General features: G+C 45.9%; 1 protein-coding gene across 3 annotated transcripts in view; it reads right to left on the bottom strand.

Annotated features, from left to right (window-relative positions):
- Nucleotides 1-4,301: 4,301 nt before the first annotated feature.
- Nucleotides 4,302-22,065, bottom strand: part of PRKRA (protein activator of interferon induced protein kinase EIF2AK2) — a 145,408-nt gene continuing 127,644 nt past the window's right edge. Inside the window, exons 1-7 of one of the 3 annotated variants that reach the window (XM_077272623.1) lie at nt 20,258-20,390; nt 15,550-15,631; nt 15,022-15,106; nt 7,922-8,039; nt 7,706-7,803; nt 6,330-6,507; nt 4,302-4,690 (exon numbers count right to left, since the gene is read on the bottom strand). In XM_077272623.1, the coding sequence (XP_077128738.1) occupies nt 4,533-4,690; nt 6,330-6,507; nt 7,706-7,803; nt 7,922-8,039; nt 15,022-15,106; nt 15,550-15,631; nt 20,258-20,297 (759 nt within the window). In that variant the 5' untranslated portion in view covers nt 20,298-20,390 and the 3' untranslated portion in view covers nt 4,302-4,532. Of the gene's footprint in view, nt 4,691-6,329; nt 6,508-7,705; nt 7,804-7,921; nt 8,040-15,021; nt 15,107-15,549; nt 15,632-20,257; nt 20,391-22,065 lie in introns of those variants that run through there. The other 2 variants (XM_077272622.1, XM_077272624.1) reach the window with 2 other exon arrangements.

Below are 22,065 nucleotides of genomic sequence, written 5' to 3'. Positions count from 1 at the left end.
GTCGGATTGCCCGAATCTCTAGGATGTTGATGGGCAGCTGGGATTCCTGCGGGGACCAGCGACCCTGAGTCGAGTGGCATCGGAACACAGCGCCCCAGCCGAAGAGACTGGCGTCCGTTGTGACGACCAACCAGTGCACCGGAAGAAAGGACTTCCCCCGAGTCAGGGAGGACCTCTTGGTCCACCACCTGAGGGACTGCCTGATTGAGCGAGAGAGCAGGAGACGGCGGTCTAGCGAGGCAGGATTCCTGTCCCATACTGCTAGAAGGGCGTGCTGTAGGGGACGGAGGTGAAATACCGCAAAGGGCACTGCCTCCATTGCCGCCACCATCCTGCCGAGAACCCTCATGGAGAAACGTAGGGAGTGAGGGAGAGGTTGGGTAAGCTTTCGGACTTCTCTCTGCAGAGTGGATACCTTTTCCGGAGGTAGAAGTACTAGACCCCGAGAGGAATCTAGGATCATCCCCAGGTAGGATATGGTTTGAGCCGGGACTGGAGAAGATTTTTTGAAATTGATCTTCCAACCCAGGCGCAAAAAGGTATTTATCGTGACGTCTACTGCTTCTGAGCAGGACCGAAAAGAGGGACCCTTTATGAGAATGTCGTCCAAGTAGGGCAACACCACTATACCTCGAGCATGGAGAATGGCCACGGCAGCTGCCATGACCTTGGTGAATACCCGAGGGGCAGTGGCAAGCCCGAAGGGTAGGGCGACAAACTGAAAATGGTGTCCCTGGACCGCGAAGCGGAGGAACCGCTGATGAGACGGTAGGATGGGGATGTGCAGATAAGCGTCCTGCACATCTAGAGATGCAAGAAACTCGCCCTCTTCCAGAGAGGCAATCACCGAGCGGAGGGACTCCATACGGAAATGATGTACGCGTACGTACCTGTTGAGAAGTTTGAGGTCTAGTATTGGACGTACTAAGCCGTCCTTTTTTGGTACGATGAAAAGGTTGGAATAAAAACCTTGGTACCACTCGTTCTGAGGTACCGGGATGATGACCCCATCTTCCCATAGCGACCTTATAGCCTGGAAATACTGACCGACCCTTGCCCTGGGAGGGGGGGACTGGAAGAAACGAGGCGGGGGAAGAGAGACAAACTCTATCCTGTAACCGTAGGACACTAGGTCGCGGACCCATCGGTCGGAAACTACCGAGAGCCACGCGTCCCGAAAGAAAAGTAGGCGGCCGCCTACTTTGTCGGTGTCCTTCGGTGTTTGCCAAAAGTCATTGAGGTGGGGACCTGCCAGGTCTGGGCCCTCGGGATCCCTGTTGTCTGGGTCTGCCTCTCCAAGTGGGAGAAGGCTTGTAAGACGGCTGGGAGGCTCTGTCCTTGCGCTGACCTCTCCCGACGCCAGGTGGCGCGGAGGAGGGATTGGACCAATTGGAGCCGAAACGGAAATATCGGCCTCGGCCCTGTTGATTGCGAAAGGGGCGAAAAGTACGTTGCTGGGGAAGAAATTTGCTCTTTCCTCCTGTGGAGTCTGCGATTATTTTGTCTAGTTTATCCCCAAATAGACGTTCGCCCTGGTATGGAAGAGACGTGAGGGATTTCTTGGATCCCGAGTCCGCTTTCCAGTCCCTGAGCCAAAGGGATCTGCGGATCGTGACAGCATTGGCCGCTGCCTGTGAGGCACAGTTGGCCGCGTCTAAGGACGCGGAAACTACAAAGTCCCCCGCTCTGGCGATCTGAGTGGCCAGGTGTGAAATTTCTGGGGGTAAGTCGGCCCGTAGTGCCGTAGAGGATAAAGACTCTGCCCAATGGGACATGGCTTTTGCGACCCACGTGATGGCAAAAGAGGGAAAGAGAGAAGCCGAGGAGGCTTCAAAAGCCGAGCGAGCCATCTGGTCAATTTGTCTATCAGTGGGATGCTTGATGGACGCACCCTCGGAGGAGGATAGAACCGCCTTGGTGGCTAGCCGCGACACTGGCGGGTCCACGGAGGGTGACTGAGACCACTCCTTAGTTAGGTCCTGAGCGAACGGATACTTTGATTGCATAGCCTTCTGACCTGAGAAACGTTTATCCGGACGGACTCTATGTTGATCTACAATATCCTTGAACTGAGGGTGCGTAGGAAAAAATTTATGAGCCTTTGTGGCTCGCCCAAATGACACGGGATGAGCCGCCTTGGACGGGATTTCATCCTCTAACTGAAGCGTCTGACTAACAGAATCTATAAGAGAATCTAGAGTCTCTTGATCGTGACGATACTCTGGAGAACAGGACGCGTCGGATGCGTCATCCAGGAGGGATTCCCTGCTATGAGTCGGGGAAGAGTGACGAGAGACATCGCTCTCTGAGTTTGAGGGCTGATCACGGACCGGAGACATTACTCTGGACCTTTTCTTGGATGAGTGAGGGCTTCTAGAAACAGTACGACCTCTAGACCGGGAAGGGTTCTTAGACCGCGTTACAACCTCCGTGGAAGTTCCCTGAGTAAGGGACGGGTCACGGAGGGACTGTATCGTCCTTTCCAAAGATGCCACAGAGCGAGCGAGGGAGGACGCCCATGCGGGGGTACTAGGCTCGGTACATTCCGGGTCAGAGGCCGGAGTATCCTGTGCCGCAGGCGTTTCGCAGGCGGAGCACAGCGGGGTAGTGTGACCTCGGGGCAGAGATATCTTGCAGGAGGTGCACACAGCAAAAATAACAGAGTGGGTCTTTCCAGTCTGTTTATGCCTAGACTGTGACATGTTTCTGATTAAATGAGCGTACTGGCAGGGGGGGAGACAATCCTATTGGGTGCGTCTCACCTAAGTTCTGCGGTGGCTGGCAGGGAGATCCTCCTGTGCGCTGCGGTGCTGCAGAGCCGTCAGCGCACTTCCTGATCCAAGATGGCCGCCGAGATGTGAGAAGGGCGCTTCTCGGGAGCGAGAAGCGCCCAGGGAGGGGGCGTGTCGTGGGCGGGCGGCGGCGTGCTTGTAGGCGGGCGCTAGTCCGGCCCGGGCCTGGGCGCCGCCGAGCCCCCACAGAGGAATAACGCTGCCCCGCGGCTGCAGAGCCGCACGCTGCCCCGCGGTTGCAGAGCCTCACGCTGTCCCGCGGCTGCAGAGCCGCACGCTGCCCCGCGGCTGCAGAGCCGCACGCTGCCCCGCGGCTGCAGAGCCGCACGCTGCCCCGCGGCTGCAGAGCCGCATTGGAAGAGAGTAAGGGGGCCCCCCCTGCTGCCAGCTCGTCGGTCCCCGCACTTACCTTGTGCGATGGGACCGATGCTCCATCCACCTTCACCTTGATAGGGAGAGGGTGGAGAGCTACTGCCGCCATGTGTCAACCGCTATATACAGTGGTGATGCAGTGGACGGCTGCACGGACGCCCTGTCAATCTGTCCGGCTGTGCCCTGGCTCCAGGAGACTTAGGTGGATGATTAGTCCCCATGGTCGCCTGAAAAGGAGGGAGGGAGATCGGAACGCTAGGGAACCGTCGCCACACTGAAAGGTGAGCCAGGGCTGGCATCCATCGTCGCGGGAAAGGATACAGGAGGAACGCTCCGTGTACTTGCCCGTTGTTGGTGCGGGAGAGATCAGGGCTGAAAATTTGCCTGTCGCTCCCTTCTCTCCGTTAAATCAAAAAGAAAAATTGGTGGGGTCCTGAGGACCCAAGTGCCTCCTGAGACACTAAGTAAGAACTGGCTCCGGATTGTCCAGCCGTGGGTGTATACTGCAGGGGAGGAGTTAATCTTTTGTGTGTGTTTAACTTAGTGTCCTCCTGGTGGCAGCAGCATAACACCCATTCGTCCTGTGTCCCCCAATGATACGTAGGAGAAAGTAAGATATTAGGATTCATGGTGCTTGAATATTCTAACTGGCCTTCTGCTACCCCTGAACAAGTCCAGCAGGACGCTGCTTTCACCGAGCTGTCGAGTGTGACCATATGAAATAAGAGGGCTGCCCGGAGCGGCGGTGTGAAGTGCGTGACATCTGATTTATACAGCACATTACCAATCCGGTAGGCACCCAAGACGCTGCCCACCACCTACACTAATAGCATGAAGATAGGAGCGAAGCCAACGGACAGATTACGTTATGCGGCAAAATGCACCAAGGTCATGGGGAGCCCGCCATATATTCGAGAGGAATAATCTTCAATACATTTGCTCCAGCTGAATAAAAATTCATCTATTACTGCTCCTTTTTTTTGTTTCCAAAAAAGACAACTAGCTAGATCTCCATTACCGAAAAAAAAATAAAAAAATGGACACAATTTGTTTTAGGGGGCAGCTAGAATACCATTAGAGACCAATATACCATCAATTGTCTAACTGAAAAACCAAAGCAAAAAAAAACACACAAAGCACTGGTTTCTCCAATTTAGTTACATTAAAAACAAATCCAAAATTCATACCACATATTTCGGATTTCAAACTAAAAGATGAACATGAGGACATTTAATACTTGGTATGGAGCTCAGAGATCCAGAATGGTGACAATTAATTTGTAGTGTGACCATTTCATTGTAAATGGACAGGTAATGAGAGGTAGGACGCAAACTTCATTTCGGTCTCCGTTTTTATTTTTTTTCCATTTCATTTTCTTCCGGCCATGATTTTTAAGTACTGTAGTGCGTTATGGGCAGCGTCGTTGTGAGCGTTGCCACATGAAAGCCCAGTTCCATGACAAACGGTGACCGGGCTGGAGGACAGTTCGGCTAGACACTGGTACTGCCCATTGACGCTTAGTTCCTCTGCAACAAAACCAATATGATAACGTTACCATGCATTTTCATTAACCACGAAGACTAAAATATGCAACATGTATGGAGATCTGGAGCAATGTGCCTAGTGGTACCATCACATCCCCCTGGAATGGTCCATGGGAGGTAGGAAAATGTGTATATATAAAAAAAAAAAAGTTACTTAGATGACCAATACTGCTCATCGATACTCTGCAATATGTTCCCTGCCAATATCTTAGCTTCTCCGACAGGGGACATCACATGACCACTGCAGCCAATCGGTGTCTGCTGATCAGCTGCAGCGGTCCCACAATGCCCCTAGCAGGAAGATGCAGCTAAGAGACTGGTGGGGGACACAGTATGGAGTACAGAGGAGCAGCACCAGTCAGGTAGGAAATTATTATTTTTTTTATTATTTTTCCCCCTCACCCTTGGATAATTTAGAATATGTTTTAAAGTCGTGGACAACAATTTAAATTCCCAATGGAAATCATAGCTTTTTGTACATTTCTTCAAGAGTGAGAATCCAAAAAAGGCAAAAAATAAAAATAAAACCATCAATGTTATGGATATCAATGTCTGAAAATGATTTGATTGATGCTTTCCAAGACATGTGGCCCATCTGCCTCACCAAAGCACTGTAAACAAGTACCAGATTTTTTTGGACTATAAGATGGACTTTTTTAACAAGAAAACAAGTTTGCTAATAAAGAGTGTGCATTTTATAGTCAGTGCAAGGTAGCAAAGAAATCTACCAGGGGCGGCATATCACTGAAGCTGCATGGATGCTGCAGGTCCTTACTGGCTGAAGGCCAGGTATGTAGGAGAGTCGTGTGTGTATGTAGCAGAGCTGCGTGTCTATGTAGCAGAGCTGCGTGTATGTAGCAGAGCTCCGTGTATATGCAGAACTGCGTGTGTATGCAGCAGAGCTCCGTGTGTATGCAGCAGAACTGCGTGTGTATGTAGCAGAGCTCCATGTGTATGCAGCAGAGATGTGTGCGTATGTACCAGAGCTGCGTGTGTATGTAGCAGAGCTGCGTCTGTATGTAGCAGAGCTGCGAGTGTATGTAGCAGAAATGCGTGTGTATGTAGCAGAAATGCATGTGTATGTAGCAGAGATGCGTGTGTGTTAATTATGTATGCAGCAGAGCTGTATATGTGTGTGCTGAAGAAAGTGTATACAACGTGTGAGTTGTAAAGCTTTATGTGTATAATACACAAGCTATAGAGAAGGACTAACAATAGATGGATTGCCTTCCTATTCTATACTTGTGCATTATATTTAGCAATATAGACCTGTCCACTTCTATACACCACCAGAAAAATTTTAATTGGTAGGAAATTATTATTTTTTTTTCTATTTTTTCTGTTTAACCTTGGGGTGCGTATTATAAAAAAGGTGCATCATATAGTGCAAAAAATACAGTATTTGACTACTTATACTACTGTGCTACTAGACAATATTGATCCTACGCCACCCAAACTTTTGTCAATTCTTGGCACTTGTTGAAATAGTGATGAGAGACCTGCAGGAGTAGTTTTATCATCCTTACAATTTCATAAAATACCAACCCCCCCCCCCCCCCCCCCCCAAAAAAAAAAACAACAAAACCCCAAAAACATACACAACAATTGGGTCCGGCCTTACCTATATCCATGTAGGAAACTCGGAAATCCTGCTCCTCTGCCACCTCGGTCAGCATTTTCACATAGTCTGTGTTGGGAATACTCAGTGCACTTTTCTTCAGCAGGTTTATTTTCTCACCAGATGAATTTTTCAGGGAGTCCCAGGTACACCCCCCAGGATTGTTGCCAGCAGGCTTTTTCTAAAATGATTAAGAAAACTGTGAACGTCATAAAAAAATACGTTTTCTTATGATACAAACTTGTCCACAGCCCACACTAGACCTCGTGTGTGCCAAAAAAGTGTGAAAGGCAGGTGGCAGAAAAATATTTTACTGCGGCCACGGCTAATCAGAAGATTGGATTGTGCGGTGACATAAATAATATGCTGTACATATCGCAGACCAAGGGTTCCTGTATTATTCTTTATTGTCACCAATGCTGCGGACAGCAGTCGTTATAAGGTGCTGCCTGAAATGATCTGCTACGTGCTCTGTGTCAGGGGGGACAATAAGGGTACATGTACATAGTTTTTTAACATGGGCTTTAAAATAGATCTACTACAAGGTCCACATAAAAAAACATCAGATACTAAGAGGCCAATTTTTTGCTCTATAATTTTATTCCTGCTGCTCTCCTGAATAGTACATTTTTTTAAAATCTGCCATAAGTTTGGCCTTTTTATTTAATGCCAATTTTCCTGGTCTTTTCCAAAGGGGCAGTGCTCACTGGATCCTCTGGGGCGTGTCTTTAGATTCTCTGCAGTATTACCCTGTGAGCCACGCCCCCTAGGTAAAGACCATAACAATTAGCATTAAGTAAAAAGAGGCCTACACCTTGGCAACAGTATCAAGGATTAAAAAAAAATCAGGGAAGCATCAGGAATAAAATAAGAGCAAAAACTGGGCACTTTTCTCCTGGTGACAGGTCCTCTTTAAAAAGTTTGTCTTAAAGAGACTGGTGACATATAAATAGGAAGCGGCACTCTGTGCCATAGCCATTTCATTCTGATAATTGGCAGGGGTCAGCGCGTTGGCGGCATATGTTGGCATCAGCTTCCAGGCGGTAGTCTGTAGCTGCCGGATTAGAGCCCACCAAATCTCCGACTTGTCTATTTGTAGACTTCATTGTTGCGGTGACATACAGATGACGTTGTGGCGGTTATACTAATCAGAAGAGGCACCAGGGTTGCAGCCAGGAAGGATGAAATTTGCAGGGCTCTAATCCGGCGGCTACAGTTTATGGATTCAGCTGCTGGACCCCGTCATGCGAATCTTTTTGCACTCCTCTACCAATACGTTCAGTGCTGAGAGAAGGTAAACTACCCTGGCCGATAAGCGGAGAGGCCAAACTGCTGAGCCTGCAGTCCGACCCCATCTTACATCCACCCTATATACTCACTATAGACACGTTGATCTTGTCAGCTGGAATGCTTTTCAGTTTGGCAAACAACTTTTCTGCTGCCATTTTCTTTGCCGTCTTTTTTGATGTGCTGATACCTGGAGGGAAGATAGAAAAAACAAACACTAACTTCTTACCAGACTGCTCCTTAATCTGCGATGCAAAGCATCATCCGATCACGTGGAAATGTTATAAATGCACATGGAATAATCTTACCGGTTTCTACAAAAGTTTCTACACGGCAGGACATGGTGAACTCTCTCTTGTGGGGTGGCCCTGATTCTTGAGATACAAAATACTCAGGTAGTCGCCATCCTTTCTGTACAGCAAGCTCCTGGAAAAAAGAAACGTGGGCAGGTTATAGAACGAGAGCCTACAAGCAGCGATCAGAGGGACGAGATCAGTCCCTTATAACCCCGTTCACTACAATGTTTTATCATTTGTGATGTTCACACATAGTACCGGCGACCATACTGATCTGTCCATCCTACACCTCCTCCACATGTCCATGTGTATCACGATCCAAGTACGGACCACGATGCACGGACTGGCCGAGGGTCTCCTGCCCCAAACTGGACAGCTTCGTATATACCTATATATATATGGTCAGATCAGGAGACCCGCGGTCCGTACTCGGACATCTGAATGAAGCCTTCCCTCCACTACTGCAATAGCCTCTCATCCAGCCTCCAGCTTATGCATGACCATCATGTCACTATATCCCGGAACAACCCAGGCCTGACCCACTATTGTCCTCCCATCAGACTATTTAGGGCCAGCCCCCTTCTCTTCCCGGTCTCCTGCGCGGCGTCTTTGGCTGCAAATTATTGGCACAATCCGCGCTATGCTGCTGGTACGTGGCAGCATGATGCAATTGAATGTGGATATGTTGTGACCATGACGCTCCAAAAAATAAAAAAACTTTTGGACTTGTTATGATTTATTAGCCACGATGGCAACAGCAACACATGAATCTACATTATAACGAAATCTGTGCCGCCGATTGTTCCCAGCCCTGGCTGTAACTCACCCTTTTAGGCTATGTGCACACGTAAGAAAAGAGGTGCAGAATTTTCTGCACATAATCCGCATTTCCTGGCAGAATCCGCAGCCGCAGATTTGCCGCGGTTTTTATGCGGAATTGATGTGAATTTTGTGCGGATTTTCTGCGGTTTTTGCCACTGCGGATTTTTAACATGGAGGGGTGCAGAAACGCTGCAGATCCGCACAAAAGAAGTGACATGCACTTCTTTGAAATCCGCAGCAATTCTGCACAGCTATTTTTTTTTATCCCATTGAGTAACATTGTACTGTACATCACAGTGCGGATCTGCAGCGTTTCTGCGCGGAAAAATCCGCTGCGGATCCGCAGCAAATCCGCATCGTGTGCACATAGCCTTAACCTCAATCAATCCCTTTACGTAACTTTTTGACAAGTGGCCTTCTTTTTTTTTTAACAGACGTTATCGTGATAAATTCAGCATCCAAATAAAATTGTGATTTGCCACATACTGCATATAGTACATTGTGAACACGGCCATACCAACGACTCATAATCGACTTTAACTAATACTGAAAATTCCAGGGCAGAGCGTGTATGATGGAGGCAGCGCCAATCGCCAGCGTGGGGAGAACAGTCTCGAAGGAAATGTACAAAGGAAGAACAGCTCGCCTCTTCCTCCTCCTCGCCGAGAGCTATGTGCCAAAGTTACCAGGAGCTCAGGCCCTTCTCAAATTCGACATGAAGATGACCTGCTGTTGCAGGACGTCAGCTATGGATTACGACCAAGTCACAGGGCAGCTGCCAAAGACAACCCGGATAAATGTGGCGCGTTGCCATCTTTCCAAGTATATCAGTTTAGTAGCACGTACTTGGCTGCATTGTGAACTTATTCCGCAACTTCGCTATTTCCTACTGCTCGACTTAAGATACTAAACTACTTTCAAGTTTATTGGCGCTGATCTGTCCCCCCCCCCAAAACACCATCTTTCCGTGATGTTTAACCTACCATTGCCACGAGTCAAAGCACTCGTCCCACTAATATCCGCATATTTTTGCCAACTAATCTGAGTGCAGCATGATGTAGGGGCAGAGATCCTGATTCCAGAGATGTGTCACTTACTGAGCTGCTCGCTGTAATTTTCATAAAATCCTTTTTCTCAGCTGCAGATTTAGCGGTGCTCAAAATGCTGAGCTGTGTATAACTGTCACTGATTGACAACTCTGTGTACACTGTGCATAGGCAGAAAGCTGACAATAGGTGGTGGGGGCTGGGTTATACAGAGCTCATGTACTACATAGAACAGGTTTGCTGATAATCTCCTGCTGATAAAACAATGAATTTATCTAAACTACAGTAAGCAGCTTAGTAAGTGATATATTGCTGGAACCGGGGTCTATGTCTCAACATTATGCTGCTCTAAGATTAGGTGGCAAAAACCTTGTAGCAGATTCCCTTTAATTCATTGGATGAAGAATAGTTGACCGGCAGCTGTCTCTCCTGACACCCACGTGCACAGAAACGTTCGACTCAGCTGAGCGCTCCTCTGTTCTCTGCGAGAGTCTGCCAAAATCCTATGGCTTATCTATGCTGAGCAAAAGGATGGGCCTTTGAATTCCCAAGGCTGGATGCTTCTCTTCCCCAACATAATCTATCAGGGGACAGTCGGGATGTCCCTATACACATTGTACTGGAGGAAGAAAGCTAGGAAGCCTTCATATATGTTATAAAGTAGAGGGAGAGTCAGGAGGTCCCCATACATATTATACTGTAGGAAGAAAGCTAGGAAACCTCCATACATATTATACAATAGGGGGGAGAGTCAGGAAGTCTCCATACATATTATACAGTAGGGGGAGAGTCAGGAGGTCTCCATACATATTATACAGTAGGGGGAGAGTCAGGAGGTCTCCATACATATTATACAGTAGGGGGAGAGTCAGGGGGTCTCCATACATATTATACAGTAGGGGGAGAGTCAGGAATTCTCCATACATATTATACAGTAGGGGGAGAGTCAAGAGGCCTCCTTACATATTATACAGTAGGGGGAGAGTCAGGAGGCCTCCATACATATTATACAGTAGGGGGAGAGTCAGGAGGTCTCCATACATATTATACAGTAGGGGGAGAGTCAGGAGGTCTCCATACATATTATACAGTAGGGGGAGAGTCAGGAGGTCTCCATACATATTATACAGTAGGGGGAGAGTCAGGGGGTCTCCATACATATTATACAGTAGGGGGAGAGTCAGGAAGTCTCCATACATATTATACAGTAGGGGGAGAGTCAGGAGGCCTCCTTACATATTATACAGTAGGGGGAGAGTCAGGAGGTCTCCATACAGATTATACAGTAGGGGGAGAGTCAGGAGGTCTCCATATTATACAGTAGGGGGAGAGTCAGGAGGTCTCCATACATATTATACAGTAGGGGGAGAGTCAGGGGGTCTCCATACATATTATACAGTAGGGGGAGAGTCAGGAAGTCTCCATACATATTATACAGTAGGGGGAGAGTCAGGAGGCCTCCTTACATATTATACAGTAGGGGGAGAGTCAGGAGGCCTCCATACAGATTATACAGTAGGGGGAGAGTCAGGAGGTCTCCATACATATTATACAGTAGGGGGAGAGTCAGGAGGTCTCCATACATATTATACAGTAGGGGGAGAGTCAGGAGGTCTCCATACATATTATACAGTAGGGGGAGAGTCAGGAGGTCTCCATACATATAAAGCAGGGGGAGTCAGGAGGTCTCCATACATATTATACAGTAGGGGGAGAGTCAGGAGGTCTCCATACATATTATACAGTAGGGGGAGAGTCAGGAGGTCTCCATACATATTTAACAGTAGGGGGAGAGTCAGGAAGTCTCCATACAGATTATACAGTAGGGGGGAGAGTCAGGAGGTCTCCATACATATTATACAGTAGGGGGAGAGTCAGGAAGTCTCCATACATATAAAGCGGGGGGGGGGGGATGGCAAGAGGTCACCATACATATTATACAGTAGGGGAGAGTCGGGAGGTCTCCATACATATTATACAGTAGGAGGAGAAATTTCAAATTTCAAAAAACTGACCGTCACATCCAAACATAGACTAGGTGTGAACAGGTTCTTACCAAGAGTTACCAACTCGAAGACAATCAAATAAATAAGGTAGCACACTGCAGCGCCATAGCTTGCAGACATGAAATATGAAAATTGAACTGCATTACTGCACTAGAAATATGAAAAATTGAGAAAGCTTAGCGCATAAATTGGCCAATTAGCCACGTTTTTCGTATTTGTAGTGCAGTAATGCAATTCAATTTTCATATTTCATGTTTGCAAGCTATGGCGCTACAGAGTGCTGCCTTATTTATTTGACAGTAGGAGGAGAGTCAGGAGGTCTCCATACATATTATACAGTAGGGGGGGGAGGAGAGTCACCATACACATTATACAGTAGGGAGCAGAGTCAGGAGGTCTCCATACATATTATACAGTGTGGGGGGGGGGGGGGAGAGTCACCATACACATTATACAGTAGGGAGGAGAGTCAGGAGGTCTCCATACATATTATACAGTAGGGGAGGAGAGTCACCATACACATTATACAGTAGGGAGGAGAGTCAGGAGGTCTCCATACATATTATACAGTAGGCGGAGAGTCACCATACACATTATACAGTAGGGAGGAGAGTCAGGAAGTCTCCATACATATTACACAGTAGGGGGGGGAGAGTCACCGTACACATTATACAGTAGGGAGGAGAGTCAGGAGGTCTCCATACATATTATACAGTAGGGGGGGGGGGAGTCACCATACACATTATACAGTAGGGAGGAGAGTCAGGAAGTCTCCATACATATTATACAGTAGGGGGGAGAGTCACCATACACATTATACAGTAGGGAGGAGAGTCAGGAGGTCTCCATACATATTATACAGTAGGGGGGGGGAGAGTCATCATACACATTATACAGTAGGGAGGAGAGTCAGGAGGTCTCCATACATATTATACAGTAGGGGAGGAGAGTCACCATACACATTATACAGTAGGGAGGAGAGTCAGGAGGTCTCCATACATATTATACAGTAGGCGGAGAGTCACCATACACATTATACAGTAGGGAGGAGAGTCAGGAAGTCTCCATACATATTATACAGTAGGGGGGGGGAGAGTCACCATACACATTATACAGTAGGGAGGAGAGTCAGGAGGTCTCCATACACATTATACAGTAGGGAGGAGAGTCAGGAGGTCTCCATACATATTATACAGTGGGGGGGAGAGTCACCATACACATTATACAGTAGGGAGGAGAGTCAGGAGGTCTCCATACATATTATACAGTAGGGGAGGAGAGTCACCATACACATTATACAGTAGGGAGGAGAGTCAGGAGGTCTCCATACATATTATACAGTAGGCGGAGAGTCACCATACACATTATACAGTAGGGAGGAGAGTCAGGAAGTCTCCATACATATTACACAGTAGGGGGGAGGGAGAGTCACCGTACACATTATACAGTAGGGAGGAGAGTCAGGAGGTCTCCATACATATTATACAGTAGGGGGGGGGGGAGTCACCATACACATTATACAGTAGGGAGGAGAGTCAGGAAGTCTCCATACATATTATACAGTAGGGGGGAGAGTCACCATACACATTATACAGTAGGGAGGAGAGTCAGGAGGTCTCCATACATATTATACAGTAGGGGGGGAGAGTCATCATACACATTATACAGTAGGGAGGAGAGTCAGGAGGTCTCCATACATATTATACAGTAGGGGGAGAGTCACCTTACACATTATACAGTAGGGAGGAGAGTCAGGAAGTCTCCATACATATTATACAGTATGGGGAGAGTCACCATACAGATTATACAGTAGGGAGGAGAGTCAGGAGGCCTCCATACATATTATACAGTAAGGGGAGAGTCACCATTTATTATTATTATTATTCATTTATATAGCACCATTAATTCCATGGTGGTGTACATGAGAAAGAGGTTACATACAGAGTTATAGATATCGTTTACAGTAAACAAGTTTACAATGACAGACTGGTACAGAGGGGAGAGGACCCTGTCCTAGCGGACTTTCATTCTATTCCATACATATTATACAGTAGGGGGGAGAGTCAGGAGGCCTCCATACATATTATCCTGTTAGGAGACAGTGAGGAGGCCGCTACACAATCTATATTATTAGCGGGCAATAGTCGGGAGGCCTCCACACGCTTACATATGATATGTATGGTGGCCTTGGAGTCCTAGGCTGCCATAGTAAAACCTTTTCACCCACACTTGTGTTGTACGGCGTCACTAATCTGAAGCAGGTAGCTCCCATACCGCTTTCAAACACCTTCAATGCTGTAGTCGCTACTGACCAAGGCATCAAAGCGGTAAAAAATCCAGACTTCTCTGATCCCGACATTCAACCACTGATGAGCTCCCACAGGGATGGCAAAGGTGCAGTACATATACAACAGTTATAGAGAACCTCTAGTGAAATCTATTTTTCCCTACAGACTCCTAAACACAAAAACAGTCTAGTAACACCTGTATTTAGGTTAAAATACCAGCAGGTATTAGGCTATGTGCACACGTCAGGATTTTCTGCAGAATTTTCCTGAACAAAACCGGACTTTTTCTGCAGGAAATCCGCATGCGAATTTTTCCCGTTTTGACGTTTGTTTGCGCCTTTTCTCCGGAGCTTCCCGATGCATTAAAAAGCGGGAAAAACGTGAAAAATCCGCAAAATTAATGAACATGCAGCGTTTTTTACCGTGATGCGTTTTTTTTTGCGGAAAAAAACGCATCATGTGCACAAAAATTGCAGAATGCATTAAAAATGATGGGATGCTTATGTATGCGTTTTTTAAGCGTTTTTCCAGCGGTAAACGGTCGAAAAAACGCGAAAAATCCTGAATGTGTGCACATAGCCTCACACTGGTTCCTCATGTCAGTAAAGCCCCCTATACACTTTAGACTAGTGTTGGCTGAATTCGCAGTTACTGATGGGTATGGATGATGTATATGGGAGCTTCGGACAATTCATGGTTGAGGAAAATATCCAACCAGAATGTCTGATGTCGGACTGCTAATCGTACCGTTTTCCCGGAGATCAGCCACCCGACAGGTCTTTCTCATACAAAACCCAGGAGTGCCCGGCCGAACGAGCGCCCCTGTGTATGTGAGAGATGGCTGCCGGACGACCTATCATATAATGTGCACGGCGGACTTAGGTTATGTAAGGAATACATGATCGGAGCAGACACACACCGCCCTGCTATACATACACACAATCAGGTACCTGTAATGAACCAATGGGATTGCCCTGAGTCTGGCTGCTTGGTTGTTTGGATACGTCTTTTGGGATGGGTTCAGTCATAGGCAAACTGTAAATCGACATAAAAGTTGGTAAGTGAAAACTAAACTTACGTTTTGCAGAACATTTATTTTTTCCCCATGCATTACCCTCAGGAGGAGGAAAATAATCAGATTTCTCTTGGATGCATCATTTAGATCTTCATAGAAAATAAAAATGTAAAGTGATGCAAAAGTAGAAGGCAACGGTATATAAACCCTTCAAAAGGGGTTATTCCCAAAATAACAAATTATTCTTAGAAAAGGGGAGATCCAACTGCTGTGACCCCTTATAATCCGGAGGTCGGGGCTCTGACCCCTCAGATTGGGGCTTGGCAGCACCGTCATAAGCGAGGCAGAGCGGCCCGTCTTTTTCTAGACACAGGAAAACTTTTTATCCCTTTAAATGTAATGCATCTCGCGAAAGAAAATCTAGAAAAAAATAGCATAAAATAACGCAGAAAACGATTCTCACTTCAGGTTCGCATCTCCTCTTAGAATGTTCAATGCCGACTCTGCAGCTTTATGTTTCGCGACTTTCTTGCTAGACCCATCGCCTAAAAAAGAAAAAGGAGCGGGAAAAAGGAGCGGGAATTATTCTACAACAGAAACACTAACTTTCCAGTATGTCCTGTATAAAATATTCCTACAGGCATGAACAATGTTCTCACCAAAAGCTTAAAAGGAACGTGTCAAGTTCAAAATGGTCTCTGATCTGCAGAAAGGATGTTAGAGAGCAGGGGGAGCTGACATTTTTGTGGGAAAAGTTTCAGTAAAACTTGTATTTTATTAATTGAAATCCCCGATGTTTGTATGTATGAGTCCAGTGGGCGGTCCTACTCAGTGACTGACAGTCTGTCCTGTATGACTGTGCATGGAGATAGCTGTCAGTCACTGAGTAAGACCGCCCACTGGACTCATACATACAAACATCAGGGATTTCAACGAATAAAATACAAATGATGCTGAAACTTTCTAATACACCTATATATCATTGCGTTCCGTGTCTTCTTCTCTATACTGTGCTGTACACAGATCGGACTGCATGTGCAACGTGATAGGTTCCCTTTAAGGAAGTAGAAAAGAAACAATTCAACTAATTATTCAATCTCCAGATTTTATTATCATAGTATAGAAAATTAAAGAAAACAAGATGGCACAGAACTGCCAGAAAGACCAAAAGCTTTATCACAGGGTCCCCGAGTTCTCCTTTGAAATTTATGATAAATCTTGAGAAATAAATTGAGAAATCTAATAATTAAAGAAATGCGTAAAGAGGCTTTAAAGGGATGGTTGAATTCAAACACCTCCTTTTACATAAGGAAGCCTTCTTAAAAGGGTTATCTGGGACTTTGGCAATGACTACGTAACTTTTCAGGTCATTCCACAAGTACAATACATGCAAGAAACATCAAAATGTGTGAGTGTATATGTAGCAGAGCTGTGTGTGTATGTAGCAGAGATGTATATATATCAGAGCTGTGTGCATATGTAGCAGAGCAGTGCGCTGATAAGGCACAGTTGTGTGTTTGTAGCGGAGTTGTGTGTTGTAGAGCAGTGTGCGTATATATAGCTGATCTGTGTATGTAGCAGAGCTGTGTGCATGTATGTAGCAGTGTTGTGTATATGTATATGTCTGCTGCAGAGTGTGTATATAATGTGTGCCGTATAATACACAAGTTGTAGAGAAACCCTAATGCATTATAATCAGTGATATTGTCCCCTCCACTTCTTTACACTATCGGGCAAGTTTTAATTAATAGGAAATACGTTTTTCTTATTTTCTGCTCCCTAAACCTGGAGGGTGTTTATAGTAACGTGTGTCCCACAGTCTGAAAAATATGGTATTTCCATATCGCCATATGTTCCGAAAAACCCAGGACGTAGGACAGAGCGATACCCCACCCGCAAGTGTTTCCGCTTGGGCAGACAATTCCTTCGTCACTTAATACATATAATTGGCACCAATCCTGTTCTCAGCTTCCAGAGAGCCACGTCAACAGTAAGGCCATCGCCAATCAAGGGGGAACTGGGGACGCAGTAATTGTCCGTATTTTTTTTTAAGATATAATAGGATATATATTGATTAATTATGGCAGTAGTTCTTGAGTTTACTATAGGATTTTATATATTTATTTATCGGCTTTCCATCATACGAGTCTGTTCGGAATCTTTTTTTAAATCGCTGATCAATGTATATTTTGTGTTTTTTGTAATAAAGTGTCTTGATATATTTCTTTATAGGTGTTATATGTATAGTTTTTTGCCTGCATAAAACCACAGCATGAGGTGTAAAAAATAGCTATACTTCGCACACTCATCCATTTGTCCCCAACAATTTCATACTTAGGACTTGCAGATGACGACATAACAAGAACCCGAGCCACAGAGATAGAAATCTGCAGAATTATCACCCGGCATAGAAAGATTATTTGCATGTGGAAATGCATCCAAAATAATTCATCCATTGGAGAAATACCCTATTAGAAACCGGATCGATTCTAAATAAAGGCGCCTCAGCGTCACATCCTGTGAATACGACACCGCCACCTTGAATCCCTGAGCTCCCCCGTCACCCTAGGTCAGACTTCTCAGGACATCCACTGCTTGGGTTACGTAACGGATACCCATTTCACTGACATATTTAGGGCCTTTAGTGACCTGATTACTTAATTTAAGCGTTTTTTTCTTACCAAATTTCTCATACAAATTAATCAATTTTATATTTTGATAGATTGGACTTTTACAGACGCAGTGATACCAAATATGCTTATTTTTTTTAAGTTTTTATTTTTAACTGAATAAAGGTGGACTGATTCTTATTTCTATTTTTTTCTTTTCATTTAATTATCTTTTATTTTATTTTTACATTATATATTAGAACCCTTGGAAGGCTTGCGATCGTCTCCTAAGAACCCCAGCCACAGGCTCATCTTCACAAGTGCATGGTCAAATCACGGCCCCTGACTGCCAAGGACATCTATTGGCTCCCCAGGACTGCATCGCGGGGAGGCCAATGGGCGCCCAGAGATCAGAGGCAAATGTTGGCTGTGTAACACAACCAATGACTGCTTTGTGTGGAGCGAGCTCATAGGGTGGAAAAGGGTTAACGATAGCAGCCGCGGGGACTCGAACATATTATTCGAGCAAGCCGAAGACACTTGGTTAACACCCGAACACGCTCAGATAACACCTTATCCGAGCTCGTTCGCTCATTGCTAGTTAACAACAGATACCGTTAATTAGTTTTTTTTTTTTTCTAAGGGAGTACATCAGTAAGATCACTCCCACTCTCATATATGGGAAAACAGGTCAGTGACAGCTGAATCCATTGACATCATTTATATCTTCTATTTTCTCCTGCATTCTCAAGAAATCAATATTGTAACTCATATGCACGAGGCGTTATGTGCTCTGGGTGTGGCGTAGCACTTACTAAGCTTCTGGCTCCCGAGGTTACTACCCCAGCTAGGAGCAGCCTCTTTAGCCTTCTATGATAGCCTGGAGCTGGATTTCCTTATCTGGCGCCGAATATCATACAGGGAGTGAAATATCAATCAAGCTAAAGAGGCCGGTGCTAGGCAGGGAAACAACCTTGCATGAAACCGTGATTTTCTTTCTATACTGCAACACTGCTTTCTATACTGCGGAACACAGAACAAACGATCAAACAATCACAGGTCTAAAACATCCCAGGGAACGAAGAAATACAAATTAAAATTCTATAATATATATATATATATATATATATATATATATATATATATATATATATATATATATATATATACACACACACATATTTAAAGATTCCAGTCACTCTCCTTTTCTCCAGTTAAAAATTAAAGCTTTAAAAATAATATTTGGTATCTGCAAATCCGTAAATGTCTGATCTATCAAAATATATAATTGTTTAATCTGTATGACCTTGATAATTGATGGGGGTTCTTCCGATCCATGTTTAAGTGGGGTTATGGCCACCCAGGCGTGCCACCATCTACTCATTGTCTATGAGACTGCCAGAGATAGCCATCTGTCATGGACCATGAATGGAGCATGCGAGGTCATTGTGCCATTCAAGCAGGGAAGCTCAGAGCCCTAATCCCAGGATACGTCGAGGTCCCAGTGGTGGGACCCCTGCAATCAACTATTCGGTATACAGATGATTGGCTACAGCACAACCCCTATAACCGGTACATTTATGTTATTACACTTTTAGACTCCTTTTCCAAAAATTAGAAAAATATTACACAGACATATAGCTATCTGAATATAGTATTACACATACATATCGTACATGTATAGAATACACGGCTAGCTTTTATTTTCTCAAAAAGTGAAATGTAAATTGCTTTGTTTGCGAAGTATGAAAGGGGATCTATCAGGAGGACCACCCTGATCTGTCTGCCTTGGAATATACTTGTGTTGCCCATGAAATCACAATGGTGGGGTATCTTCTTGAAGTTGGGTTCACACGGACTGACCGCGAGTTTCCTGAAGCCTCATCTGTGTCTGAGGCGGTAAATTCGGGTCTGGAATTCTGCGGTCGGTCCGAACATTATGGTCTGTATACGTACCAAGAAATACGCTTGTGTGACCCCAGCCTGACGATATTGTGCCGTCCTTTGTTATTCCTCCTAGAAATGTATGTGGCAATTGACAACTGGGTGTGATGAGGATCGCCAAGTAAACCCCAGCGGGCAGTACTGGTATACTGGCAGCTGACCGCAATGTCGTAATAGACATGATGACAATCTACGGTTACATTTTTTCATGTTTCACAATCTTTCATTGTAGAAGGAACATCAGACTAGTTCTCTGCCCTACAAGGTGCGATTATGTGACGCCGTCCGGTCTGGAAAGTCACATGCACCATTAAAACTCTATCAAAACTCTTAAAATAAAGTGTTACCAGTACCACCTTATTAAAAATATATAAATAATGAAATCCAATATATTACTGCTCTGTACAACATTATTAGGTTTCGGAATGACATGTCTTATCTGTTTAATAAGGATCCATAATGAAGCAGCACAGGACAGAGCCGGAGGGACTCCGACAGCTGCCAAAGAAAACTTTCATAAAACTTTACCTGAAACTTTCAAACCTTACACAACTGTCTGCCCCCCACTATTGATACATACATCTTATGCTGCGGGCACTGAGAAAAAGACAATCTCACCTCCTTGTTTTTTGGTCGGTTGGTTCGTTTTCTCAGACATCGCGAATGTTAGTGCGGCTTCGGTGCCTGCCCCAGACTGAGTGCGGGAGGACAGCACATATCAGTCACCTGCCACTCCCGTCACTCCATCCTAGAGCTGCAGCTGTTCACACGTACCAGGCTTATTATAACCCGCTGCATGAGGTCTCTGGGCTACTATTACTGCAGCTAAAAGCTCCTCTGCATGAGTGCACTAACCCCTTCCTGCCGGAGACAAGTTTCATTTCTGCGCTTTTACTTTTTACCCTCCTTTCTTACTAGAACAATAACTTTTGTTTTCATTTTTTTTTGTTGGCATAGCCATAAGAGGACTTGCTTTTTATTATATATTATTTATTGAAGCAAAAGGCGCCCTGACCAAGTATTGAGTGTATTTACTGAACATACATTTCCTTAGGCCAACATTTCGGATTTTAAAATCATTTTTTCAAGCTGGTGTTATAAAGTATTCTAATTTACTGAGATAATGACTTTGGGTTTTCATTGGCTGTAAGCCATAATCATCGACATTAACAGAAATAAACACTTGAAATAGATCACTCTGTGTGTAATGACTCTATATGAGTTTCACTTTTTGTAAATAAATGAACTTTTTGATATTCTAATTTTGTGAGAAGCACCTGTATATATTTCATTCACAGTTGGGAAAATAAGTACCCGTATTTTTCGGCATATAAGACGCACCGGACCATAAGACGCACCCCAAATTTGGGGTGAAAATTGCAGAAAAAAAGATTTTTTATAAGATGGGGGTCCGTCTTATTGTCCGAATTTACAGTATCTTACCTGTGGGCTGGTGGTGGCAGAGCAGGGTCACAGGAGGCATGGTGTTGGCAGAGGTGGGGTGAGGCGGTACAGAGTGCACATGAGCAGGGTCCCTTCCTGCTTAGGTGGGCGACGCCACGGCCTGGTGTCCATGGGAGGGTGGCAGCAGTGGTTACCGGCAGAGGTGTTGGGATGAGGAGGCACAGTGAGAGGTATGGCGTGAGAGGGGTCCCTTTCCCCGGTGAGGTGATGCAGCAGCCCGGTAATGCAGCAGAGCCGGGTGAATCCTGTTGTTAACGCGGTGGCAGAGGTGTGGAGACGAGGAGGCGCAGTGAGAGGGGTCCCTTTCCCTGGTGAGGTGATGCAGCAGCCCCGGTAATGCAGCAGAGCCGGGTGAATCCTGTTGTTACCGTGGTGGCAGAGGTGTGGAGATGAGGAGGCGCAGTGAGCGGGGTCCCTTTCCCCAGTGAGGTGATGCAGCAGCCCCGGTAATGCAGCAGAGCCGGGTGAATCCTGTTGTTACCGTGGTGGCAGAGGTGTGGAGATGAGGAGGTGCAGTGAGCGGGGTCCCTTTCCCCGGTGAGGTGATGCAGCAGCCCCGGTAATGCAGCAGGGCCGGGTGAATCCTGTTGTTATCGGTGCGCGCGGCCATTTTCCTGAAGCCCCGGGCAGCAGAGCTCCATCTGCGAACGCGCGGACTCAGGAAGATGGCCGCGCGCACCGATAACAGCAGGATTCACCCGGCTCTGCTGCATTACCGGGGCTGCTGCATCACCTCACCGGGGAAAGGGACCCCGCTCACTGCGCCTCCTCATCTCCACACCTCTGCCGCCGCACCTCTGCCGCCACGGTCCACGGTAAGCCTGCATTGCGAATATAAGACGCACCCCCCATTTTCCCCCCTTTTTTGGGGGGGAAAAAGTGCGTCTTATATGCCAAAAAATACGGTATTTTAATAAACCGAATATTTGGTTGTTTTGGTAGGTCAGACGTTTCCTGTAGTT

The sequence above is a fragment of the Ranitomeya variabilis genome, chromosome 7 (assembly GCF_051348905.1).
Source record: "Ranitomeya variabilis isolate aRanVar5 chromosome 7, aRanVar5.hap1, whole genome shotgun sequence".
In the NCBI taxonomy this organism is placed as follows: domain Eukaryota; kingdom Metazoa; phylum Chordata; class Amphibia; order Anura; family Dendrobatidae; genus Ranitomeya; species Ranitomeya variabilis.
The sequence above is the reverse complement of the archived record's forward strand: the minus strand, read 5'-3'. Positions and strand labels throughout refer to the sequence as shown.